Here is a 27,500-nt window from a genome sequence, read left to right as displayed (position 1 = left end):
ATTTATTTAAATATTTATTTATTTATCTATTTATTTATTTATTTATTTTAGAGACAAGGTTCCATTCTGTTGTCTAGGCTAGAGTGTATGATCTTAGCTCCAGTGTGGCCAGGCTGGTCTCAAACTCCTGACCTCAAGTGATCCGCCAGCCTCAGCTTCCCATAGTGCTAGGATTACAGGCGTGAGGCACCATGCCTAGCCCGCCCGCCCTTCCTTCCTTCCTTCCTTCCTTCCTTCCTTCCTTCCTTCCTTCCTTCTTTCCTTTCCTTTCCTTTCCTTTCCTTTCCTTTCTCTCTCTCTCTCTCTCTCTCTCTCTCTCTCTCTCTTTCTTTTTAGAGACAAGGTCTCATTCTGTTGTCTAGGCTAGAGTGTATGATCTTAGCTCCAGTGCAGCCTGCAGTTCTTCGACTCACGCAATCATCCCACCTCAGTCTCCCAAGTGCCTAGGACTACAGGCGTGTACCACCATGCCCAGCTAATTTTTTAAATTTTTTGTAGAGATGAGTCTCACCATGTTGCCCAGGCTCATCTTGAACTCCTGGCTTAAAGCAGTTCTCCCACCTCAGCCTCCCAAAGCACTGGGATTACAGGAATGAGCTATCCTACCCACGAATCATTTTTCATAAATGACTTACACACAGTATTAGTCAGGGTTCTCCAGAGGGCCAGAACCAATAGGAGATATCTATATCTATATATCTATATATAGAGAGAGATACATAGATATAGATATATGGGGATTTTATTAGGGGGAATTGGCTTACACAATCACAAAGGTGAAGAAGTCTCACTAACAGGGTGTCCAAAAACTGGAGAACCAGAAAAGCTGGTGGCTTCATTCCAGTCCAAAAGCCTTAGAACTAGGAAAGACAAAAGTGTAGTCCCCAATCTGTGGCTGAAGGCCTAAGAGTCCCTGAGAGGCTGCTGGTGCAAGTTTCAGAGTCCAAAATCCAAAGAACCTGGAGTACGATGTGCAAGGGCAGAAGAAAGATGGCATCCCACTCGAGAAGGCAGCAAGAGAAAGAAAGCAGTATGTGCTGAGTATCCCCCTTCTTCTGTCTGTTTTGTCCTAGTTGGGCCAGTTGATTGGATGATGCCTGCTCACCTTGAGGGTGAGTCTTTCCCTCTCAGTCCACTGGCTCACAAGTCAATCTCCTCTGGAAACACCCTCACAGACACACGTAGAAACAATGATTCAGCATCTAAGCAACTGTCAATCCAATCAATTTGATATCAAATATTAATTATCACACCCACTAACTCCATCTTCAGATTATTTTATGGCAAATCTCAGATATATTACTTCTTTTTTTTTTGAGATGGAGTTTCGCTTGTTGCCCAGGCTGGAGTACAATGGCCGTGATCATGGCTCACTGCAACTTCCACGTCCTGGGTTCAAGCAATTCTTCTGCCCCAGCTTCCCAAGTAACTAGGATTACAGGTATGCACCATCACACCTGGCTAATTTTGTATTTTTTTAGTAGAGATGGGGTTTCACCATGTTGGTCAGGCTGGTCTCAAACTCCTGACCTGAATTGATCCAGCCACCTCAGCCTCCCAAAGTGCTGACATTACAAGCATGAGCCATCATGCCCAGCTCAGACATGTTATTTCATCTGTAAATATATTTAGTGTGTACCTTGAAAAAATAACTGAAAAATAGCCACAGTACAATCATAAAACATAAAAAATTAACAGTAAATCTTAATAACAAAAATCCAGTAAGTACTCTAATTACCCCAGGTCTGTCCAGCTTATTTAAGCAGGGCTTAAATGAAATCCATACATTGTAACTGGTTAATAACAAAGTCACTAAATTTTTTTTTTTTTTTTTTTCCTGAGACAGGATCTTGCTCTGTCACCCAGGCTGGAGTGCAGTGGTACAATCACATCTCACTGCAGCCTCAAACTCCTGAGTTCAAGCGATCCTCCCACCTCAGCCTCCCAAGTAGCTGCGACTACAGGCATGCACCACCATGCCCAGCTAAATTTTTTTTTAGATTTTGTAGTAACAGGGTCTCTCTAGGTTGACCAGTCTGGTCTCAAATTCCTGGCCTCAAGCTATCCTCTGGCCTTGTCCTCCCAAAGTGCTGGGATTACAGGCATGAACCACCACACCCTGCCCAAATTTCTTGTAATCTAAAGGCAGAGCCAGCTTCAAGTTGTGTGACCAGTGCAGTTGCATAGGGCACTGTGCTAAGGAGGGTCCCATATTTGAGGTTTAATTTTCTGCAGTTGCTGTCTTGAAAGTCTAATTCTATCTTTAATTTTGTGTTTTATCAGTGAAGTAGTACAAGAGAACAATAGAGCATGTGCCTAGGGCTGGTGTCTCAGCTAACGTGCAGTCTCGCTTTCTGCTGCTTTCCCAGCTGCCTCCACAGGCTGAGTCTGCAGTTCCCTGACAATAGCCTATCTTTCCCCTCCCCTCCAATACTATGGCTGCCCTCCTCCTTCCCCCAAGCTGGCAGCACCATCATACATTCTGCAAGTGACTTGATGCCCACCCCAGATCCAAGTACAAAACACATCCAAGGGGGGTTACCTGTCCTCTGTTGGTTTGGCCAGGAGAATAGTGGAATGAAATGGTTGGTTAGACTTTCCTGCCCCCAGCCAGGGCACTGCATGTTGGTCCAGTGGCTGGCTGGAGGGGGAACTCAACAGCTGGTGGGCCATGTGGGTGCATCAAATCACCTATGGCCCCTGGATACCAGTGAGTCCTGCACTGGCTGAGTAAATGTCCTCACCTGACAAAACATGATGTTAAATAACAAATGAAAAAATACTATGAAAAGTGGAGAGATAGATTGCAGAATAAAGGAAAATGCCTTATATTTTGGTATCTTTAATAGCAACTTTTTCTCGGTCTTTTTTTTTTTTTTTTTTTTTTTGAGACAGAGTCTCGCTCTGTCACCAGGCTGGAGTGCAGTGGTACGATCTCAGCTCGCTGCAACCTCTGTTTCCTGGGTTCAAGCAATTCTTCTGCTTCAGCCTTCTGAGTAGCTAAGACTATAGGCACCCACCACCACACCCAGCTAATTTTTGTATTTTTAGTAGAGATGGGGTTTCACCATATTGGTCAGGCTGGTGGCGAACTCCTGACCTCATGACCTGCCCGCCTCAGCCTCCCAAAGTGCTGGGATTACAGGCATGAGCCACCGCACCCGGCCTTCTAGGTCTTTGAAAAAGGGACCTCACACTTTCATTTTACATTGGGCCCTGCAAATTATTTATGTAGCTAGTCCTGTCTATAGGTGGGGTTTTTTTGTTGTTTTTTTGAGACAAGAGTTTTACTCTGTCCCCTAGGCTGGATGGAGTGCAGTCGTGCAATCTCGGCTCACTGCAACTCTCCCTCCCAGGTTCAAGTGATTCTCCTGCCTCAGCCTCCCAAGTAGCTGGGACTACAGGCACCTGCCACCATGCCTGGGTAATTTTGTATTTTTAGTAGAGATGGGGTTTCACCATGTTGGCCAGGCTGCTCTCAAACTCCTGACCTCATGTGATCCCCTCACCAGGCCTCCCAAAGTGCTAGGATTACAGGCCTGAGCCACTGTGCCCACCCCTTGTCTATACATTTTAATATCTATCTCTCCTTTCAATTCACATGTTGTTGGAAAAATTTATTTATTCTGTTTCTCAAACACTAGATTTTGCCAACTGCATCCCTCTGGGGTCATTTCACATGTTCCTCTGTCACCTGTATTTCCTACAGGGAAAGTTACTGTAGTAGTTAGATATAAAGGCTTGATTAGATTTAGAGTTTTTATTTATTTATTTTTTGAGATAGAGTCATACTCTTGTCACCCAGGTTGGAGTGCAGTGACTAATCTTAGCTTCCTGCAACCTCCACCTCCTGGGTTCAAGTGATTCTCCTGCCTCAGCCTCCCAAGTAGCTGAGATTACAGGCACCCGCCACCATGCCTGGCTAATTTTTTTGAATTTTTAGTAGAGATGGGGTTTCGCCGTGTTGGCCAGGCTTATCTTGAACTCCTGACCTCGTGATCCACCCACCTCAGCCTCCCAAAGTGCTGGGATATCAGGCATGAGCCACTGCGCCCGGCCTCCCTTTTAAAGCACTTTCTGAAGTCAAGCCTGATTCAGGATTGCAAGCCTTCAGAGAACTATGGTGGTAAAGTCTAAAAAGATAGAATCCTTTCCACACCTGAGAAGGCAGTATTTTTAGAAGGAAACACCAGACTCACACTTAAGTCACTGCAAAGGCATTCATGTTTATACATTTCCGAAATTGTCTTACTTGAACTTTATGTGACTTTTAGGACTGTTAAGACGCTTCCATAAATTTCTATGAGGTTACTGTTATGGATCTCTATCTTCTTTGACCTCATCTGCTCAGCCTCCTTCAATTTATTATTTTCCTCCATTCACCTATCCTTTAAATATAGTATTTCCTGATTCTTTTTTTCTTTCTTTTTTTTTTTTTTTTTGAGATGGAGTCTCATTCTGTCACCCAGTCTGCAGTGCAGTCATGTGATCTCACCTCAATGCAAACTCCAATTCCCTGGTTTAAGTGATTCTCCTGCCACAGTCTCCTGAGTAGCTGGGATTATAGGTGCCTGTCACTATGCCCAGCTATCCTGATTCTTTTTTTGATGACTTACTCTAGGCACCATTTCTAGGGGTGGTAGACACAGAAACATACTATCCAGATCCCCCTTCAAGCAAGGGCTTGCTGCCTCACAGTGGGCAGCATGGGCAGCAGCATCCTCCAGCTATCAGTAGGGCCTGGCTCAGCTGCTGAGTACCCCCTCACTTGAGGTCGTGACCTCCCTGGGGCAGCCCCCATGTAGTGACTGAGTAAGGTAGAAGTATAAAGAGGCTTCACCATTTAGCCCATCACAGAACACTCCAACAAACAATAATTGTTCCATAGCTCCTGGCAGGGTTGACTGAGGTTTATTGATTGATTGATTGATTGCAATGGCACAATCATAGCTCACTTCAGCCTCAAACTCCTGTGCTCAAGCAATCCTCCCGCCTCGGCCTCCCAAAGTGCTGGAATTACAGGCATAAGCCAGCATACATGGCCTGACTGAGGTTTAGTTGGGTCTATAACGTATACGACTTCTTTCTCTGCCTAACACTGTTTTCTCCCTCTTCCTTTCACAAGACTTGATCTGTAACAAATATCTTGAACCCCAAAGTCAGTCTCAGTAACTGTTCCTACAGAAACCAGCTTGTGACAGTAGGTGATATTATCCCACATATTCTGTCACCATAAGTTCATTACTACTAAAATATATCCTTGGCTGGGCATGGTAGCTCACGCTTGTAATCCCAGCACTTTGGAAGGCTGAGGTAGGCTGCTCACTTGAGTCCAGTTCAAGACCTGCCTGGGCAACATGGTGAAACCCCATCTCCACTAAAAATACAAAAAATTAGCTGGCCATGGTGGCAGACGCCTACAGTCCCAGCTATTCACGGGGCTGAGATGGGATGATCACTTGAGCCCAGGAGGTAGAGACTGCAGTGAACCCTGATCGTGCCACTGCACTTCAGCCTGGAGCCAAAGTGAGACCCTATCTCAAAAAAATAAAAAATAAAAAATAAAATACATCATATTACAAACACTCTTCTGAACATGTTTAACTTCCCACTACACAGTTGTACCTTAATATCCCTATCAGCATCTTGAACCCAGCCTTTTCAAAATTAACCCTTTCAGGCTGGGTGCAGCGGTTCATTCCTGTAATCCCAGCACTTTGGGAGGCCGAGGCAGGTGGATCACCTGAGGTCAGGAGTTCGAGACCAGCCTGACCAACATAGAAAAACCCCATCTCTACTAAAAATACAAAATTAGATGGGCATGGTGGAGCATGCCTGTAATCCCAGCTACTTGGGAGGCTGAGGCAGGAGAATCACTTGAACCCAGGAGGCAGAAATTGTGGTGAGCCAAGATCATGCCATTGCACTCCAGCCTGGGCAACAAGTCTCAAAAAAAAAAAAAAAAAAAAATTTACCCTGTTCCGGACAAACCTACTTCCTTCCTCTTATCTATCCTCTCCTGACAAACCTACTTCCTTCCTCTTATCTATCCTCTCTTGACAAATGATACCACCATTCACCAAGTCCCCATTGTCAATTTTTCCTTACCTCCTATATTACCTATTTCTCTGTTAACAAATTACTCCTCAAAATATAGCTTAAAACAACAAACATTTATAATCTAACAGTTTCTATGGGTTAGGAATTCAAGAGTGGTTTAGATGAGTGGAACTTGGAAGAGCAAGGAACAGGTTCTCCCTTAGATCCTTGATCCTGAAGGCACACAGATACCTTGATTTCAGCCTAGTGATACTAATTTTGAACTTACTGCCTCCAAAACTGTGAGAAAAAAATGTATCTGTGTTGTTACCAAGTCCATAGTAATTTGTTACAGCAACTACAGAAAACTAATATAGCAGGGAAATATGTACAAATGGGTGAAGAAACTGTGAAGGGAAGCATACACTGTTCTTAGAGGGACAGAGGCTGAAAAGGGCACCAAGTTTGATTCAGTATTGCTCCATAAATGAATAAAAAGAGAACAGAGTGTAGCTAAACCTTTTGCCTATGATAAAAGAGAAAGCATGGATAAAGTCAGCAATAATTTATGTAGTGTCAGAAGCTCTACTTTATGACACTGTATAATATAAATTCATTTAAGGGTCTCTCTCTGCAAAATTTCTCCCTATTCTAAGAGCATTTTGAGCACAATTTGTTTGTTATAGGAGTGTGTTACAAGGAACCCTGGCATACCAACTCAAGAAGGCCCTCCAGTAAAGAGTAAAATACTGCCAAAATCCCTAAGGCCCAGTTTCCTGCATTTCTTCCACAGAACCAGTCAGGCCAAACGTAATTTCAAAGAACAATAAAACAAAATCTTTCTAAAATATTGTGAAGGGACTATAAATTCTGAGGTTCTGTGGAGCAAAAAGGACTGCATTCCTTCAGATGGATCTTGGTTCCACTGGCTACCTAAACTCAGCTGTGCCTTGGATCTTGTAGAAGCCAGGACTATTTCCGAAAGATGTTTTGTTTGGGGTTTGTTGTTGTTTGTTTGTTTCGAGAAGGAGTCTCGCTCTGTCGCCCTGGCTGGAGTGCAGTGGTGTGATCTCGGCTCACTGCAACCTCCGCTTCCGGGGTTCAAGCGATTCTCCTGACTCACCAAAGTGCTGGGATTACAGGCCTGAGCCGCTGTGCCCGACCTCCCTTTTTTTTTTTTTTTTTTTTTTTTTGAGATGGAGTTTTGCTCTTCTTGCCCAGGCTGGAGTGCAGTGGCGCGATCTTGGCTAAATGCAACCTCAGCCTCCCCGGTTCAAGTGAGTCTCCTGCCTCAGCCTCCCAAGGAGCTGGGATTACAGGCACACGCCACCACGCCCGGCTAATTTTTGTATTTTTTTTTTTTTTTTTTTTGAGACGGAGTCTTGCTCTGCCGCCCAGGCTGGAGTACAGTGGCCGGATCTCAGCTCACTGCAAGCTCCGCCTCCCGGGTTCACGCCATTCTCCTGCCTCAGCCTCCCGAGTAGCTGGGACTACAGGCGGCCGCCACCTCGCCCGGCTAGTTTTTTTTTGTATTTTTAGTAGAGACGGGGTTTCACCGTGTTAGCCAGGATGGTCTCGATCTCCTGACCTCGTGATCCGCCCATCTAGGCCTCCCAAAGTGCTGGGATTACAGGCTTGAGCCACCGCGCCCGGCCTAATTTTTGTATTTTTAGTAGAGACGGGGTTTCACCATTTTGGCCAGGCTGGTCTGTAACTCCTGACCCCAGGTGATCCACTCACCTCGGTCTCCCAAAGCACCGGGATTACAGGCGTGAGTCGCCGCATCTGGCCACCTAACTCATTCTTAATACTGGTTTCAGGCAGGGCGCGCATAGCGGCGGGTGCCTGTAATCCCAGCTACTCGGGAGTCTGAGGCAGGAGAATCGTTTGAACCCGGTGGACGGAGTTTGCAGTGAGCTGAGACCACGCCACTTCACTCCAGCCTGGGTGAAAGAGCCAAACTCCGTCTCAAGAAAAAAAAACAAAAAAGACTGGCTCCAACACATTTGTACAGTTTGCGTAACATTAGTCAGCCAACTTGTTAGACATTCCAAATCTCTTCAACCAGCTATCTTACAAAACCTTTTTAGCGTGACTTGCATACATAGACAGCAGAAATCAATCTTTACGTTTGTTTCCTAGTCATATACTGCAGCCTCCCACAGAATTCAAGAATTGCCTCTGGCCACTCCTTGTCAGACGATGAAATACGTAACAGATTGAGCCCTTGGCCTCCAAGCGGGGCTCCACCGACCCCCTCAGCTTCACTAGGCACCAGCTCCGAATTGTAGTTCTTAGGCAGGTACTTAATAGGAATTCTGGAAACTGAATGAGCTCATGTTTGCAAAGCCTTTGGCGTAATTCCCGGCACAGAGAAAGCGCTCAATGAATGTTAATTATAATTAATGCAAAGCGCCAACGTGCACTGTTTGATTCGCACAGCCTGGGAAACAGTTCGGTTGTCATTACTTTCTTATGGTTAAAGTATTCAAATAGTTAAACTATTAATTTGTTTGGTTGAGGAAATGGGCCAGCAGGGAAGGCAAAATGTGACTTGTTTTACCTGCGGGGCATTCGTCTTTGGGTCTCTTTATGATAAGAGACAGGACACTTTTCTCTTCAGTTCACATTCCCTGCAGCCGGAAGATGGCTCTAGAATACTTGGCAGTAAGACAGAATGGGCCGGGCGCGGTGGCTCACGCCTGTAATCCCAGCACTTTGGGAGGCCGAGGAGGGGGATCACCTGAGGTCAGGAGTTCGAGACCAGCCTGACCAAATTGGAGAAACCACGTCTCTACTAAAAATACAAAATTAGCCGGGCGTGGTGGCACATGCCAATCCCAGCTACTAGGGAGGCTGGGGCAGGAGAATCGCTTGAACCTGGGAGGCGGAGGTTGTGGTGAGCCGAGATCGCGCCATTGCACTCCAGCCTGGACAATAAGAGCGAAACTCCGTCTCAAAAAAAAAAAAAAACGGAGAGATAGAATGACTCAGAAACCAACTGTCTGACTGCCTTTTTGGCAGGCCCTCTGGGCCCGAGAATCCTCCAGCAGCCTCTGGAAGAATTCCGCCAGAGGAAGTCAGTTGTCACGGAAAACGAGATCTTCCGCCTCACGATGATACGTCATCAAGGAGCGCCGGGAACATCGAAGGATTTTGGGGGAGGAGAGTTCCGGCCCCCAGCCCCTCCACGACCTTATAAGGTCTCTTCCCATGATTCTCTCTTTCTCTTCGCCATCTCTTCTCTTCCCGTGTATCCGTCGCCATGAAGTAAGCACGACCCGTGGTTCCCAATCCGCTTACATCCTCGGGCAGAACGCCTCTCTGTCGTCCCTGGCATGGCTGTAGACACCCTCCCTGATGGACTTTCACTTTTTGTTGCAGGGTGGAGCTGTGCAGTTTTAGCGGGTACAAGATCTACCCCGGACACGGGAGGCGCTACGCCAGGACGGACGGGAAGGTAAAAAGCCGCGTCGGCTTAACCTAGCTTCTTGTACTCCGAGGAGGAAAGGCTGGTCTAATTCGGTTTAGACGGGTTCATTCCCCACATCACCACTGACCTCTGGAACGCTTCGTGGACGCTCTGTGGACTGGTCGTTAGGACCAGACACCTCTAAGTGAACCAGCGTTGATTACTTACTGTGAGCCAGGTCGGACGTCAGGAGGGGTTTATGTAACTGATGTCCCTGTGTAAGGGAAATAACTGAGGTACCGAGATAATTGGTAGTTTCCCCTTGGAATCCCGGGATGGACAAGAGCAGAATGCTTCCCAGAAGGATGCACCACCCTGTCGTTTGCTATGAGTTTAGATTTCCTGCTCTCGAGAAAAGATTAAACGCAAGCACCTTCATAGTGTCGCACAGTTACCTGCCAGTTACGTGACAGCCTTTTGGTTCTTGTGGGCTTCAGTTTTGTAAAATAAGCCAGAACTAGCATATTGATCTTCTAAGGATTCCAAGCTCATTCAGCCTCTTGTATTTTCTATAAATAGGTAATTCCTTTGAATTTGTCACTCCAGGTTTTCCAGTTTCTTAATGCAAAATGCGAGTCGGCGTTCCTTTCCAAGAGGAATCCTCGGCAGATAAACTGGACTGTCCTCTACAGAAGGAAGCACAAAAAGGGTCAGTCGGTAAGTGGAATACGCCTTGATATTGGGAGCTATCTCTTAAGTTGTCTGAGCTCTCTGAACGTTGGTTTTCTGCTCTGTAAAATTAAATCAGACTGTATGCGAAAGAGTTCTTAAACTGTAAAGCATCAGCGAAATGCAAAAGATATTATAAACTGTCTCTATACATCTTAGGCTAGCAGCAACACCAAGTTGAAATTTTAAAGTCAGATAAATTACGTTAAGCACATTTGGGTTATAGGGCAGGTTGGAAAGGCTTAGTTTTCCAGTGGGAGGAAATTGAGAACTTAACCATAATTTGGTTTTGATTGGAGTATTTACAGGATTAGTCCTAACGTAGCCAGTCCACCATACTGGTTCATTCTCAAGACAATGGTTTTTCTGGTCCTTGTTAAGTGTCCTTTTAGCTGGGTTATACATGAGAAAAAGTTTGAGTGGCATGGTGGGACTGGTATTCAGTAGGCTTGGGAATACTTAGCACCTTCTGTATGAAGGACTTTTCTAGGTCTTGTGAGAAATAAATGCCATCAGACATAAAATATGTTGACAGTTCAGAGGAAGGAGAAACTTAAAAGTGGATATGACACACCTGTTAGGGTGACCATTAAGAAAAAAACAAAACAGGAATTACAGGTGTTGATGAGGATGGGGAGAAATTGGAACCTTTGTGCATTGCTAAATATGTGGCAGCTGTGAAAAACCGTTTGGTGTTTTTCTCAAAAGGGTAAACATAATTATCCCAGCAGTTCCACTTGTAAGTTATACCCCAAAACAGTTGAAAGCGGGGACTCATAACTTGTACATCAGTGTCATAGCAAATCCGGGGTTGGTGGCAGCGGCTGTACTCTAGCTGCTCCTGAGGCCAAGGTGGGAGGATTGTTTGAGGCAACATAGGAGACCTTTAAAAAAAAAATGTTATTTAGATGGATAATGGTGATAGCTACACAGCGCTATGAATGTACCTAAGGCCACTATACTTTTTTATTGAGACGGGTTCTCTTGCCCAGGCTGGAGAGCAGTGGCAGGATCACAGCTCACTCCACCTCAACCTGGGCTTAAGTGATCCTCCCACCTCAGCCTACCCAGTGGTCCACAGGCACATGCCACCATGGCCCAGCTATTTTTTAAATATATTTTGAGGAGACAGAAATCTTTGGGATGTTGCCCAGTTTTGTCTCAAATTCTTGGGCTCAAGTAATCCTCCTGCCTTGGCCGCCAAAAGTACTGGCATTACAGATGTGAGCCATCCTGCACGGCTAAATTATACCTTAAGTTAAAATGAAGCCGGGCATGGTGGCTGACATGCCTGTAATCCCAGCACTTTGGGAGGCCGAAACAGGCAGATCACGAGGTCAGGAGTTCAAGACCAGCCTGGCCCACAGAGTGAAACCCCATCTCTACTAAAAATAGCAAAAAAAATTAACCGGGTGTGGTGGCAGGCACCTGTAGTCCCAGCTACTTGGGAGGCTGAGGCAGGAGAATAGTTTGAACCCAGGAGGCAGAGGTTGCAGTGAGCTGGGACTGCGCCACTGCACTCCAGCCTGGGTAATGAAGTGAGGCTCTGTCTCAAAAAAAAAAAAAAAAAAGTTAAAATGGGCCTAATGCAGTGCCTCACGCCTGTAATTCCAGCACTTTGGGAGGCCCAGGCAAGAGGATCCCTTGAGCTTGAGCCCAGGAGTTTGAAACCAGTGTGGGCAACGTAGTAGCGAAGACCCCACTTTCTATTTAAAAAAATAGAAAACAGGCTGGGGATGGTGGCTCACGCCTGTAATTCCAGCACTTGGGGAGGCCAAGGAAAGAGGAGCCCTTGAGCTTGAGCCCAGGAGTTTGAAACCAACCTGGGCAACGTAGTAGTGAAGACCCAGTTTCTATTTAAAAAAATAGAAAACAGGCCGGGGATGATGGCTCATGCCTGTAATTCTAGCACTTGGGGAGGCCGAGGCGGACGGATTGCCTGAGCTCAGGAGGTCGAGACCAGCCTAGGCAACATGGTGAAACCTGGTTTCTACTAAAAATACAAAAATTAGCCAGGTGTGGTGGCAGGTGCCTGTAATCCCAGCTACTTGGGAGGCTGAGGCAGAATTGCTTGAACCCCGGAGGCGGAGGCTGCAGTGAGCCAAGATCATGCCACTGCACTTCAGCCTGGGCAACAGAGCAAGGCTTGGTCTTTTTTTTTTTTTTTTTTTTTTTTAAAAAAAAAAAGGTTAAAATTGTCAACTTTACATTTTTACCACAATAAGAAAAATGTTTGTGTTGGTTTGAGACAAAAATATTAAGCAGGTAAATACTGCCATTTACTGTAGAAAAACTGCCATTTTACTGTAGAAACAAGATTTCATCTTTCTAAAAAGTTTAAAATTAGAATGTCTGTAAACCACCAATGTGCTTTATTTTTGTTAAAAGTTGTTTTTTTTTTTGAGACGGAGTCTCGCGCTGTGTCACCCAGGCTGGAGTGCAGTGGCGCGATCTCAGCTCACTGCAAGCTCCGCCCCCCGGGTTCACGCCATTCTCCCGCCTCAGCCTCCCGAGTAGCTGGGACTACAGGCGCCCGCTACCGCGCCCGGCTAGGTTTTTGTATTTTTAGTAGAGACGGGGTTTCACCATGTTAGCCAGGATAGTCTCGATCTCCTGACCTTGTGATCCACCCGCCTCGGCCTCCCAAAGTGCTGGGATTACAGGCTTGAGCCACCGCGCCCGGCCACACTTTTTCAAATATACTTTGTTCTTGGACTTAAAGGTGCACTGCAAGATCTTTTTCTCATAAATACTGTAGTACAGGTTTCCAATATAGAATGTACAGGAAATGTTAGATTCCACAACGCCTTCTTAGACATATCCTACCTAACATTTGGTGGCTCTCCTGTCAAATCATTGTCTAACTTGAGTATTTCTCCTAGTGACAGTCCTTTGAGTTAAAACAGCTGAATTTGATAATTTTTTTCAATAAGTAAATTCTTAAAAGTATAAATAGTCTTCATTTATACTATGCAGTTCATGGAATAACCATTTTCCTTAGAGTTCAATTTTTTGTGTGTCTCTTTAAGGTAAAAAATGGCTAGGATTTGTAATAGAGAGCTTAATCCATAAGTGGAAAACATGTTTTATTTTCAAATAATTGTATGAATTATTTTTTGTTGAATATGAATATTAAAAGACTTCATTTGCCCTGTCTTAAAAGACTTAATTTTTCCTCCCTCTAAATTCTTGAAGGAAGGTTCCTAAGTGTGCCCCTCATCTTTGTTTTACAGGAAGAAATTCAAAAGAAAAGAACCCGCCGAGCAGTCAAATTCCAGAGGGCCATTACTGGTGCATCTCTTGCTGATATAATGGCCAAGAGGAATCAGAAACCTGAAGTTAGAAAGGCTCAACGAGAACAAGCTATCAGGTGAGGAATGCTTTCATTATGAGCGTTTCACCTATTGGGATGGATTTTAGGTTTGGGTCTTCAGTAATTAAAGTTACCATATAGTCTAATATATTTTAAGGTGATTTGGTGGTTAATGAAAATTATTGACAAACTCTTTGGATTTAGCCTACAAATAAATGCAGGAGGGGAAGGAAGGAATATGGTCATTGTACTTGTGCAGTACAGTCTAACTCTAATAGTAAGTTGTACCACTAAGGAGTAAAGTGCTTTTGCCTTAAGTTATTTTTACCCCACAGGGCTGCTAAGGAAGCAAAAAAGGCTAAGCAAGCATCTAAAAAGACTGCAATGGCTGCTGCTAAGGTAATTATGGGGTTTCTTGACTTTCTTGAACAGTACAACAGGAAAATTTCTTTTTCCTTTTTTTTTTTCCTCTCTCTCTCTTTTTTTTTGAGACGGAGTCTTGCTCTGTTGCCCAGGATATGGAATGCAGTGGCATGATCCGATCTTGGCTCACTGCAACCTCTGCCTCCCGGGTTCAAGCAATACTCCTGCCTCAGCCTCGCTAGTAGCTGGGAGTACAGGTGCACACCATCAGACCTGGCTAATTTTTTTTTTTTTTTTTTTTTTTTTTCTTCCAGTAGAGAGAGGGTTTCACCATGTTGGACAGGCTGGTCTTGAACTCTTGACCTCAGGTGATCCGCCCACCTCAGCCTCCCAAAGTGCTGGGATTATAAGTGTGCGCCACTGCACCCAGCTGGAAAATTTGTTTTCAATCTAAATTGTGATAAAGTTTCACCGTTTTAAGGTATTGATTGCAAGGCTCAATTGGAAATGATGTTGGTAACCAATTAATTGGTTCAGGTCTCCAGAGGGCTCATCCTCTCCATAAGCCAAAGTATCTGTTACTGTTAGGAATTGGGAAAAATAAAGGTTGGCTTTTGGTTTTTTTTTTCCCTTCAACACAGGGTCTCACTCTGTAGCCCAGCTGGAGTGCGGTGGCACAGTCACGGCTTGCTGCAGCGTCAACCTCCTGGGCTCAAGTGATCCTCCTGACTCAGCCCCCTAAGTAGCTGGGACTACAGGCAAGCGCTACCATGCCCAGCTAATACGTGTTTTAGTTGAGATGGTTTCGCCACGTTGCCCAGGCTGGCCTCAAACTCCTGAGCTCAAGCGATCCACCTGCTTTAGCACCCCAAAGTGTTAGGATGAGCCCCTGCACCCTGCCTGGTTTTGAAAGTTACTATGGTTATCTACATTGATAACATTGAGAAAAGTTGAGTAAACACTGTACTGTTACTGAGAACTTTTCTGTGAGGTTCTGTTAGGATGCATTTCAGGATCCTACACTGCACTTGGTTGTGTCTCCTTACTTTCCTCCAATCTGTGATGGTCTCTTAGTCTTTGTCTTTTCATTGTAAAGATGGGCTTTAAATATTTAAGGGGAGTCACATTAAAAGATTGTCATTAGGAATGCAGTTAAATTACTAAGAAAGTGATCTAAGCTACATAAACAATCTGGATGTGAGAGATGGGTAATAATAGTGTAACAAAAGGTTTGTGGAGTAATATCACGTTACCTTTTTACAGGCACCTACAAAGGCAGCACCTAAGCAAAAGATTGTGAAGCCTGTGAAAGTTTCAGCTCCCCGAGTTGGTGGAAAACGCTAAACTGGCAGATTCGATTTTTAAATAAAGATTGCATTATAACTCTAGGTTGTGCTGGATTTTTTTTTTTTTTTCTTGTAACAGGCATGTTGGATTTACTTGGTCATAGGTGACCTAGTAAAGAATGTAAGACATAGGTATTATATTAAAAAGTCTATTGCTCAGGAATAATGCATCCTATAAAGTAAGCCTCTTCTTGGAGAGAGGTTAAGCAAAATGATGTAAGAAGATGGGTATGGTCAGATGCTACCTTTGCTTGGCTGGGGTGTATGGGGCACATTACAAAAACTTCATTGCCTTAACTCTTCGGTTACAATGCTGTAAGTATTAGGATGTTGCTGGTGCAGGGGCCTATGCCTGTACCTGTAATCCCAGCATTTGTAAGACCAAAGCCAGGTGATCACTTGAGCTCAGGAGTTCAAGACCAGCCTAAGTGACATGGCAAAACCCCATCTCTACAAAAACATACAAAAGTGAGCCAGGTATGGTGGAGAGTGCATGTAGCTTCAGCTGGGAAGCTGGGAGTGTGGAAAGTGGAAGGATCACTTGAGCCAGGGAGGTCAAGGCTGCAGTGAGCTGAAATCGTGCCACTGTACTCTAGCCTGGGTGACAACAAGACCCTGTATCAAAAAACCAAAAGATGTACTTTAAAAATGATTCTCGTTAAACTACCTTTTCCCATGATAGACAAATTTAGTTTATATTGGTTTGCTTATAGTCATTGTTACCTCGCCTACCATTTGCTAATAGCTGAGTTGAAGGTGCTAAAAACTTACCAGCTATATTAATCTGCTCTTGCTTTCAGAAAGTAATGTCTAAATGAAAAGCACTGCTGCTTGAATAAAGAGTATCCTGGCCGGGCGCGGTGGCTCAAGCCTGTAATCCCAGCACTTTGGGAGGCCGAGACAGGCGGATCACAAGGTCAGGAGATCGAGACCATCCTGGCTAACGGTGAAACCCCGTCTCCACTAAAAAATACAAAAAAAAAACTAGCCAGGCGAGGTGGCGGGCGCCTGTAGTCCCAGCTACTTGGGAGGCGGAGCTTGCAGTGAGCTGAGATCCAGCCACTGCACTCCAGCCTGGGCGACAGAGCGAGACTCCATCTCAAAAACAAAACAAAACAAAACAAAAAGTATCCTTGGCTAAATTCCCAGAGTAGTTTGTTGAGCTGGGGGCTTGCCACAGCCATGTTAAATTACAAAAGATGTCTGAATAAACTGATATTCAAGAGATTTATTTACTTATTTTGAGATGGAGTCTCCTGGTGCCCAGGCTGGAGTGCAATGGCACGATCTCAGCTCACGGCAACCTCCATCTCCTAGGTTCAAGTGATTCTCCTGCCTCAGCCTCCTGAGTAGCTGGGGTGTTACAGGCACATGCCACCATGCCTGGCTAATTCTATTTTTAGTAGAGACGGGGTTTCTTCATGTTGGTCAGGCTGGTCTCGGACTCCTGACCTCAGGTGATCCTCCTGCCTCAGCTTCCCAGAGTGCTGGGATTAACAGGTGTGCGCTACCACCCGCAGCCTGAGATTTACATATTTAAGATGTGATAAAATAGTAATCACAGCTTACATGTGAAGAATAGGCTTCTACTTCTACAGAAAGTAGGTCATTTTTACCTGCCAACCTGTGCCAACTTGCAAGGATACAACAGTGGACAAATCAGTCCTCTTTAGGGAAACATGATTTTACACATATACTAGGTGAGGGTATATAGTGAATGTCAATATTTTCCTCCATCCCTATCCTATCCAAGGTGATAGAATTTTTTTTTTCTAGTGCATGTTAACATTCAGACGTCCAAGTGTTATGGGTAAAATGAGTAAGTCCTTTTGAGAACCTGAAAATGTAAACTAAAATCAATATAAGAAATGTAAAACACAGGCTTTTGCTCATAAAAGCAAAATGTTAAGATTTTGCATGGTTAAGAATCTTTTTGTAATAATGTTATGTTTTATTTAGGGAATTACTGGGAAAATAAAGTCATTATACCCAACTTGAATGTAAAGCTATGCTTGCTAATATTTGGAGAATAAAATGGCCCCTTAAAGTATTGCTTTTCTGGGCTAAATGTTGGCTTTTAAGGAAGTGGAGCTGCCCATTCTCATTACCCTTGAGTCTTAGGTAACCTGGGACCCAGAAGAAGCTAGAAATACACACTACCTGTTCTCACTACAGCAAGTTTAGCTTTACTCAGGAAGGCAACTTGGCCACTGGGAAAGCATTTTATTAAAACGTGTGTTTCTATTGGCCCAAGGGATAATGCGTGCATCAGCAGACTTGTCAGTGCTTACAGGTGGTGGTTTGGCAAAAAAGGGATTTTTTTTTTTAACTCTTCTACATCCTATCTGTATTGTTTACAGATTTGAATGTATTCACTTAATAAATAATATTTAATATCAATTAACTTAAAATGTTTATTTTTTTTTGAGACGGAGTCTCCCTCTGTTACCCAGGTTGGAATGTAGTGGCACAATCTCGGCTCACTACAACCTCCGCTTCCCGGGTTCAAGCGATTCTCCTGCCTCAGCCTCCCGAGTAGCTGGCACCACAGGTGTGTGCCACCATACCCAGCTAATTTTATTTTTAGTAGAGACAGGGTTTCACCATGTTGGCCAAGATGGACTCCATCTCCTGACCTCGTGATCTGCCCGCCTCGGCCTCGCAAAGTGCTGGGATTACAGGTGTGAGTCACCACGCCCGACCAAAATATTTGAAGACAGTCAATATGACAGGAGACTGGGGCTGGCTCAACACGTAGACCAGCTGCACAGAGGGTGCATTTGGTCTTCCGCTCTCACTGCCCCACCCCGTGGGGGAAGAGGTACAGCTCCATGTTTAAATTCCTCCTTTGAGCTATAGTGGCAAACTCAGCAACTAAGTAGGTCTCAGGCCTGTAGTTTATTTTTCTTTCGGGACTTGATGGCTCATGTCCCTGCACCTGGAATCTTTTTCAAGGATGTCCGGGCCATCTGGGAACTGCTGCGTGTACACACACACACACAAACACGCCCCTAACACCAGAGGTTGGGTGTATCATTCTGTTTTCGAGCCTACTGTATTCACCTGTCTGCCCCGTCAGCTACTTCTACAAGGGTCAAAGGGCCTCACCCAGAGACTACAGACCCCCTGGTGGAGAAGTGTACTGGCCGTTTCTGCAGCTGGACCCCTCGGCCTAAAATGTTCTGGCTTTAACAAAGAGGCGACAGTGTCCAACCCCAGTCCCCGAGGAGGGATGTCAGCCCTGGGCTCCTGTGAGCGCTGCAGATTCGTTCCAGAGAAGGGTGACCGGGGTCGCTGCTCCGGGAATACCAGCTAAATATCTGAATTAGCATCCTCAGCACGCGCTGGGAGACGCAGTTCAAGTCTGCTCCCCTTCTTGTGCCCTTATATATACTTGGTGCAAAATGGAGAACCTTTTCCCCTACGTTTGTGTAAAAACATATGTAAATAAAGCTTTATAATAATGTTACTGACCCCCTTTTCCACTCGCAATAAGATTGACTATATATGCTGATCATTCCAGAAAAATCTCGACTCTTCCTTGAGTAGTCTGGAGCTAGCAGGTGCACTGAAAATGTTACAACTGTTAACTGAAATCTAAATTTCCATGTGAATGGGCTGTCTCTGGTCCCCTGTCCAGAGACTAATATTTTTCCAAAAGTCTGAAAATACGCTTTTATGATATCGGGAGTCTCAAGGTAAACGTAAAAACGGACTCCTTTACCCCTTCGGATGTCGCCCATGAACTCACAACTGGCCACCAGCTCCCCCTTCACGTGGCTCCTTAGAAAGCGTGGAAAAGGGAAAAATGAATAGAGAAACTGCCAGGACTTAAGATGTCTGCTTTGAAGACCCTTCGAGTTGCAATGAAGGGCCTACCCGCTTCCAAAATGTCCACCCGCAGTCCTGACGTCACTGGATCGGCTCCATCAAGCCAGAAAACGAGAGTGCGCTCCAATCAGGGCTCAGTCCCCGCCCTTGGCTTGCGTCACTTCCGGTGGTGCAGCAGCCATTTTGTCAGTCGCCAGCGGATCCCGCGCGCTGGGGAAGTGCAGTTCCCCCTGGTTACCAACTCGTCCCCTTTTCCTTAGGACTAAGGGAGCCGTCGAAGAGTGCTCGCCAAAGGCGCAGCCGTTTCTCCCTGCGGTGCCGCCGCTCCTGCTGCAGCCGCCCGTAGGTAGTGGGCCGTTTTTCTCACCTGTCCCTGACAGGCGCCCTCAGGGAGCCGCGGTCCGCGATGTCAAGCGAGGAGAGCTACCGGGCCATCCTGCGTTACCTGACGAACGAGCGCGAGCCGTACGCGCCGGGCACCGAAGGCAATGTCAAGCGTAAAATCCGAAAAGCTGCCGCCTGCTACGTGGTGCGCGGCGGGACTCTGTATTACCAGCGGCGGCAGCGACACCGCAAGACCTTCGCGGAGCTGGAGGTGGTGCTGCAGCCGGAGCGACGCCGGGACCTCATCGAGGCGGCGCACCTGGGTCCCGGCGGCACTCACCACACCCGGCATCAGACTTGGCACTACCTGTCCAAGACGTACTGGTGGCGAGGTGAGACCTGGCCCGCGGTAAGGGGGCGAGCTGGCGACTCGTTGCCTGGGCAAGGCTCGCTGGCGAGGCCTGTTTGCGCACCCACGAGTCGGAGGATCTCGGACGCCTCTGGGCGTCGGAGCTGCTGCTGCCAGGCGGAGCCGAGAGGGTGGGGGACGCGAAAGGAGCCGCACTTCCCACAGGAAGGAGGCCGGCGAAGCTGGGGGCGGGTCCTGGCCCAGGGTGGGACCAAGGGGGCTTCCCCGGAGGCCGGGCCTGCCGCGGGGAGGGGCCGGACGCCTGGGCTGCGCCAGGTCCGCCTCCTTGGGCGGCCCGTGGAGGCTGAGGCCCCGGCCCTCCGGAGGTGGCGTTTGGCCCGCGGCAGTGAAGGCTGCGGGGTGCACGTTTTCAACTCTGTGCTGACGTTTGGAGGGAGGGACTAGTCACTCGAAGCCGGGTCTCCCGTTTCTTTAGTGCTACGCTTGGGTTTTGGCGAGCAAGTATGAGCTGCTCTGGACACATTCGGTAGTGTTCCTCAAATTTCGTCGCTGCCGCGTAAATAAGGCATAACACAATTATTTGCAGAAGTGATAAGCAGTGATTGGGAAATCGCCTTGAGCGTTTTTTTTAAGAACAAGAATTAAATGTAAAAGATATCAGATACTCTTTTTTTGGTTGGTTGGTTGGTTGGTTTTGCGGTGAGGGGAGGTTGGTTGGTTGAGTGGACACGGGTCTCGCCACATTCCCCAAGTTGGTCTCCATCTGGCCTCAAACGATCCTCCCGCGTCGGCCTCCCAAAGTGTTGGGATTTCAGGCATGAGCCACGGCGCCCAGCTTGATATTCGTAACTCTGAATGTTTTAATAATCTTTCCCCTAATGTGAAAAACGCGTTTGGGAACTGTGTAGCATTGTATATACGCAGAAAAGATATGATTACTGTGACTTTTTGATTGTCAAAAAATAGAGCTCTAAAGTTACTTGACTCTTTGGGAACCAGTTGTAGGGGAGGAGAGCAAGTGCCTTGGCTTCTCAACCATCTTCCCTCTCCACAGTTGATGAATATTCAAACTGTCAGAATTAGTAACAGTTTACAGTCTCATTTAAGAAAGTTTTTTAGGAACAGTTCTGTCACTCTCCATATGGCTACGGAAAAGTTAATTCATAAGTCTTGGTTACTTCGTCTGTGAATAAGGAAATTACTGAATAGTTTCTAAATTATTTTCGGTTTATAAACGTCAAGTTTATTCGTTTACGAACTAGTGGATAATCAAATTCTTCCATTTATTTTCCATTTTAAACCAGTATCTGAATTAAATTCCTGTAAGGACAGACAAATGCGAAGAGTAAATTTGAGGTAATGAAGTAATCACTGCATTTTGTTTGGATGGGTTTGGGTAGACATTTGTTGAACAAATGTCTCACACTGAATACTTCAGAATTTGTTAAAGATGATCATTTTAACTATAGGTAATACTGCAAGCTTATATATGCAGGATATAGTCGTTAGCACTTGGCATTTATTTAACCTTCCTAAAACCTTAATACTTATCTCCTTTTTTCCCTGGGAGACAGAGTGTAGGGCGGCTTGCTTCTTGCTGCAGTGACACGAAAACAGCTCACTGTAGCCTCGACCTCCTAGGCTCAGATGATCCTCCCATTTCAGCCTCTGTTTTACAGATGAAAAAACTAAAAGCACTAGAATGTTAAATAACACAACAAAAGTCACACAGCTGACCTTTGTGATCTTACACTTTTCTTAACCCAGTGTTATGTGGTATTTTGTGTTCAGAATTTTCTTTTTCTAAGTTGATTATCTGTGAGTGATTCCAATCCAGTTTTTTGTTGGTTTTTTTAATTTTTAGTGTGCGGTGTCTTAAAAGACAAAAACCTGAGACGATGTTTTATTTATTTATTTATTGAGACAGAGTCACTCTCGCCCAGGCTGGAGTGCAGTGGCGTGATCTCGGCTCACTGCAAACTCCGCCTCCTGGGTTCAAGCGATTCTCCAAAGTAGCTGGGATTACAGGTGCCCGCCACCACGCCCGGCTAATTTTTCTATTTTTAGTAGCGACGGAGTTTTACCATGTTGGCCAGACTGGACTCGAGCTCCTGACCTCAGGTGATCTGCTCACCTTGGCCTCCAAAAGGGCTGGGATTATAGGTGTAAGCCACAGCGCCTGGCCAGTACAACCTCTTTTGGTCTCTAAATCTACACTCATATAAATGCTTTTTGGAGAAAAGTTATATTTAATTCGAACCCATTGTATCTTTCTTCCTTTTTTCTTTCTTTTTCTTTCTTTCTTTTTTTTTTTTTTTGTTTTTGAGACAGAGTCTTGTTCTGTCACCCAGGCTGGAGCGCAGTGGCGCGATCTCGGCTCACTGCAGCCTTCACCTCCCAGGCTCATGTGATTCTGGTGCCTCAGCCTCCAGAGTCGCTGGGACTACAGGCGCGCTCCACCACAACTAGCTAATTTTTGTGTTTTTAGTAGAGACGGAGTTTTGCTATGTTGGCCACGCTAGTTGTCTGGAACTTCTTATCTCAAATGATCCGCCCACCTCAGCCTCCCGTGCGTGAGCCACGCCCCAAGCCCCACTGTTTCTTTATGTTCTGCAAAAACAAAAAGTCTCTGTAAACCAGTAAATTTGGCAAATTCCTAGGTTAAACAGGTTTCTTCACCGTAGAAGTCAGAGGTTCTGATATGATAATATCAATTGTATATAGCTAAAATTTTTCTGAATTTATGACTTCAGTGTATACTTTTATAATCAGTGTAGGACATAATATAATTTGGAAAATATTGCTTGAATACTATATGAAGATTGAAAGTGTAAGGAACTTGGTGGCTGGGCAAGGTGGCTCATGCCGGTAATCCCAGCACTTTAGGAGGCCGAGTCGGGCAGATCACCTGAGGTCAGGAGTTCGAGACCAGCCTGGCCAAAATAGTGAAACTCCATCTGCTAAAAATACAAAAAATTAGCTGAGTGTGGTGGTGGAGGCCTGTAATGCCAACTACTCGGGAGGCTGAGGCAGGAGAATCACTTGAACCCGGGAGGTGGAGGTTGCAGTGAGCTGAGATCCCACCACTGCACTCCAGCCTGGGCGACAGAGAGATATTCCATCTCAAAAAAAAAAAAATAAAAAGTATAAGGAGCTTTGTATAATTCGGCATTTTAAAACACTTCTCAGGAATATAGTGTATACCTCTATCATTTTAGCTAATAACCTTTTCATTTGTACCTATTTGAAGATTTGTGGGTAATTTTCTGCCCTAGGTATGGACAAGCATGCTCTTGTATAAGTAGAATAATATACTGAAAATCCCGTGACTTCTGGAGGCCTAGCTCTGCCATTTTACTAGATGTGACTTTGGACAAGTTTCGTTCCTCTTAGGGCTTTATTTTCCTCTTGTATAGAATGGGAATTAATTGTTGTCTGTCTTACAAGGATGATAGTGGGGTGTGTGTGTATGTGTATATATATATAAACCTTATCCCTGCTCCCTCACCCCTACCCCAGCATGCCGGGAGCTAGAAGTTGAAATTCAAAATCGTCTTTTGTGAGTGTATACAGTCAACCTTTGTTAGATTGCATATGCTATTGTTTCACACAACCCTAAAATCTCACAGCTTTTTTGAAACAAAAGATTTATTTTAAACTTTCATTACAAGTTTTGGTTGTAGTCCTTGTTCCAGGCTACAGATTGGTTTCAGCTTTTTTCATCTGAAATTCAGGTTTAAGAACAACATCCCTCTGGGACATGCTGTTCTTTGTAAGAGGGGACAAAGATCAGATAACTGGTGCAAAATATTCGGTACCTCTTAAGGTTGTGTTCAGATATGGTACACATCATGTATGCAGATCAAATCATATGGTCAAGCCTAATGTCACTGGGGTGGAGAAGTATTGGCTTGAGCCATATTAAATTGTTAATTTGTTTGGTTTTGTTTTGAGACAGAGCCTTGCTCTGTCGCCCAGGCTAGAGTGCAGTGGCACATTCTCAGTTCACTGCAGCCTCCGCCTCTCGGGTTATAAGTGAGTCTCCTGCCTCAGCCTCCGGAGTAGCTGGGATTACAGGTGTGTGCCATCACGCCCTAAAGTGTTAATTTGCATAGGTCAAAAACAGGTGAATATTGGCAGTTTCATGTAGTTCCTCTTGCATGAAAACATTGCAACTCACATGAAAATGAGTGGAGCTATATAGTCATCTTATGATTGGAGAAACACATAACTGGGAATAAACAAAAAAAAATTACCTCAGCAGGAGAACATCATTTCTAACCTTATATTTTTTGGAAAAAAGTATATTTTACATTCTAATAAACTCTACATATTTTATGGGATATATACTGAAACATGTTAATGTACACAGATTAATATATTTTACTGTTTTCAGTTAACAGTATTAAATTTGACTTGTTAATATTTTCATTGTAGGTATATTGAAGCAAGTCAAAGATTACATTAAACAGTGTAGCAAATGCCAGGAGAAACTAGATCGATCCCGTCCAATATCAGATGTTTCAGAAATGTTGGAAGAATTGGGACTAGACCTTGAATCTGGAGAAGAAAGTAATGAATCAGAAGATGACCTGAGCAACTTTACTTCATCTCCAACTACAGCCTCCAAGCCTGTAAAAAAGAAGCCAGTATCCAAACATGAACTTGTGTTTGTAAGTGGTACTCTCCAGTCAGCTTTAATATGTGTAACTAGTGTACTAGTATTTGCAGCCTTGGTGACTTATTTTTCTCGAACCACTAAGACTGCTTATTGAATAAGACAAAATGGCAATGTACTGTGTTATATAAGCTGAACTGCCTCTTCATTTACCATAAATGTTCCTGTTATTTTTTCAGAATGAACTTACTAATAATTACCTGTTGGTTTGCTATTAATTATCCTCCCTCCCTTCTTTTGTGGTGATATATTGGTGCAAGTAGACAGATTTACATTTCTGGAAGCAGTCTCTGGGTTTATGCCCCAAGGTAAAATTAATCTGGCGAGGTCTTTGTTTTTCACCTGCATCAGTTTCATACATCATCACATTTCTGATCAGTAAGAAGAGGCAGCCAGAGGTGAGATACCGGTTTTCATTAGACCAGGTAGAATGAACATGGCAGAAAATAGAGAGAATAGGACAACATATCTTTTTATTTAAATACATAGGTAACAAAGAAAATGTCAAATTATTCATACCTAGTAAAAGGTAATATGTAATGTGTCTTGTTTTAAAGTTTGTTAAGGGTAAAAAATACAGGTAATATATTACTCCTGCTCTAAAACTTATTTTGACAGGTTGACACCAAAGGAGTGGTAAAACGTTCTTCTCCAAAACATTGTCAGGCTGTCTTAAAACAGCTGAACGAACAGAGACTTTCCAACCAGTTCTGTGATGTTACTTTGTTAATTGAAGGAGAAGAGTACAAAGCACATAAATCTGTTTTGTCAGCAAATAGCGAGTATTTTCGAGATCTTTTTATTGAGAAAGGAGCTGTTTCCAGTCATGAGGCTGTGGTGGATCTTTCTGGTAAGGGTTTTCTATTACTCTTGCTTTTTGCTTGTAATGACATTCTAGAAGAGGGGGTTATGTGTGTCTTCCACACAGACTTTATGCCAAAGTAAGAGAAGCCCACTTACAGCAGTAGACTAAGCTGAACCGAAAAGGTTCTTTTTAGCAAGATTTCTGTGGTAGAGTTATGGAAAAGGGTGTCATTTCCTTTCACTACCTCTTAAGTGAGACAGTTATAGCAGAAGAAGAATTTCTGGGATTTAAACTGTTAAAAACAGTTTGAGCTAAATCCATAAGTGCAACAAAATTATTACATTAAATGAATATGTTATTTAAAAATTGATTGTTTAAGCTAGGTGTGGTGGTGCACGCCTGTAGTCTCACCTACTTGGGAGGCTGGGATGTGAGGCTCGCTTAAGGTCAGAAGTTCCAGACTAGTGTGTCATTGTACGTGTGAATAGCCACTGCTCTGCAGACTGGGCAGTATAACAAGACCCTGCCTCTAAAAATAAAAAGTAAATAAAAATTGACTGTTTATGTCTTATTTTGTGGGACATGTAATCGTAGAGTATTTTATAAGTCTTTTGGTTTTTAAAGATTAATTATTAGAGTTTAAGTTCAATAATCAAATTATCAATATAGAAAAGTCAAAATTCCAGGTTTTTTGTTTGTATCATATTATTGTTGTAAATAAATAGTTCGACTTTTGGCTTCATTAGAATTTATATATTGGCTTATGAGTCAACAAATGAAATTTAGGAAGAATTAAAATAGGTAGCATTATTTATACATTTTCTCATAATATAAAACTTGCTGTAACTTTTGAATTACGTACATCACTTTGAAGTATTTTTTCCTTTTTGAAACAAAAAAGTGACTTTATTCAGGTAAATTCTTAATTATTTAACCACTGATCCTTTTATGCTTTATTCTTTTTAATCTTATCTCTTCTGGGAAGATACATTTTTTCTTAGCAGTGGCTTTATATTTAGAGAAAGCAATAATAACGGCCAGACACGGTGGCTCGTGCCTATAATCCCAGCACTTTGGGAGACTGAGGCAGGCAGATCATCTGAGGTCATGGGTTTGAGACCAGCCTGACCAACATGGAGAAACCCCATCTCTACTAAAAATACAAAATTAGTTGGGCATGGTGGCACATGTCTGTAACCCCAGCTACTCGGGAGGCTGAGGCAAGAGAATTGCTTGAACCCGGGAGGTGGAGGTTGCAGTGAGCTGAGATCACGCCATTGCACTCCAGCCTGGGCGACAAGAGCAAAACTCCATCCCCCTCAAAGAAAAAGAAAGCACTAACAATTTTCTCTATATAAATAAATATTTATTAAGCATCCACTGCATGCAAAGAACTAGCCTAGGCTCAGGGGATGTACATATGAACAAAAACTTTTTGTAGCTTATAGTTGGCATTACTTTCTAGATTTGTGGTATTTGTTTTTTTTTCTGTTTGGTGACTCAAAGGAGAAAATACGTCTTACACTGAGCCATCTGAATATAAAAACCCATCACAGGTTATTCTTTTGATATGTTTGCTTTGGAATTTTTTCCCTATAGTTCATGCATCTGAAAGCATAGTGTTGCTCTTTTCTGGTTTCTCAGCAATTTATAGCAAATGAAATGTCTGCCTGAAAAAAACTACGGCACAGCATCCTAATATTCCAACATAATACATCATTTAATCTTCATTCCGTATGCATATTTTTGTATATTGTTCAGCAAATATGTGAGCCAATCATAGGTGAAATAGACATTATTTTACAAATATGTTTGATTTAAATATTAAGTAGATAAGGCCTGGGCATAGTGGCTCACGCAGGTAATCCCAATGCTTTTCAAAGCTGAGGCAGGTGGATTACTTGAGCTCAGAAGTTCGAGACCATCCTGGGCAACATGGTGAAACCCTGTGACTACCAAAATTTACAAAAATTAGCCAGGCATGGTGTCACATGCCTGTAGTCCCCGATACTTTGGAGGCTGAGGTAGGAGGATCACTTGACCCCAGAAAGCAGAGGTTGCAGTGAGCTGAGACTGCTCCACTGCACTCCAGCCTGGGCAACAGAGCAAGACCCTGTCTGAACAGCAAAATGTTTTTATCCTAAGAGGGTCATTTACGGTATCTTAGTCTGCCATACCCCTGGATGTTGAAGTCCCCCCCATAATTTTTCCTTCTGCTATAATTGTCCATTTCATTTGAGAGAGAGGAGATTTTTTTTTTTTTTTTTTTTTTTTTTTTTTTCTCCAATTT

The 27,500-nt window shown here is 44.1% G+C and overlaps 2 protein-coding genes across 4 annotated transcripts in view; both read left to right on the top strand.

Moving 5' to 3' along the window:
- Positions 1-9,198: 9,198 nt before the first annotated feature.
- On the top strand, positions 9,199-18,552 carry RPL24 (ribosomal protein L24). Of its 3 annotated transcripts, none has more exons than XM_025375423.1 (6): positions 9,199-9,309; positions 9,424-9,499; positions 10,058-10,168; positions 13,414-13,550; positions 13,829-13,892; positions 15,120-15,244. In XM_025375423.1, the coding sequence occupies exons 1-6, from the start codon at positions 9,305-9,307 to the stop codon at positions 15,198-15,200; spliced, it is 474 nt and encodes a 157-aa protein (XP_025231208.1). In that variant the 5' UTR covers positions 9,199-9,304; the 3' UTR covers positions 15,201-15,244. The 3 variants fall into 3 exon arrangements, with proteins under 3 accessions (XP_025231208.1, XP_025231207.1, XP_025231209.1); XM_025375422.1 differs by lacking the exon at positions 15,120-15,244 and adding an exon at positions 18,282-18,552 and having other exon boundaries at positions 9,244-9,309; XM_025375424.1 differs by lacking the exon at positions 13,829-13,892 and having other exon boundaries at positions 9,244-9,309.
- A 657-nt stretch (positions 18,553-19,209) lies between these two features.
- Positions 19,210-27,500, top strand: part of ZBTB11 (zinc finger and BTB domain containing 11) — a 30,114-nt gene continuing 21,823 nt past the window's right edge. Inside the window, exons 1-3 of the mRNA XM_025375421.1 lie at positions 19,210-19,749; positions 24,165-24,400; positions 25,024-25,255. Coding sequence (XP_025231206.1) covers positions 19,440-19,749; positions 24,165-24,400; positions 25,024-25,255 — 778 coding nt within the window. The 5' untranslated portion in view covers positions 19,210-19,439. The remainder of the gene's footprint in view (positions 19,750-24,164; positions 24,401-25,023; positions 25,256-27,500) is intronic.

The sequence above is a fragment of the Theropithecus gelada genome, chromosome 2 (assembly GCF_003255815.1).
Source record: "Theropithecus gelada isolate Dixy chromosome 2, Tgel_1.0, whole genome shotgun sequence".
Classification (NCBI taxonomy): domain Eukaryota; kingdom Metazoa; phylum Chordata; class Mammalia; order Primates; family Cercopithecidae; genus Theropithecus; species Theropithecus gelada.
Note: the sequence above shows the minus strand (reverse complement) of the source record. Positions and strands in the feature narration are given on the sequence as shown.

Coding starts and splice junctions, on each gene's coding strand:
- RPL24 (XM_025375422.1), top strand. Junction 9,500..10,057: donor ACGCCAGGACGGACGGGAAG/GTAAAAAGCCGC, acceptor TTGTCACTCCAG/GTTTTCCAGTTTCTTAATGC. Junction 13,551..13,828: donor CAACGAGAACAAGCTATCAG/GTGAGGAATGCT, acceptor TTTACCCCACAG/GGCTGCTAAGGAAGCAAAAA.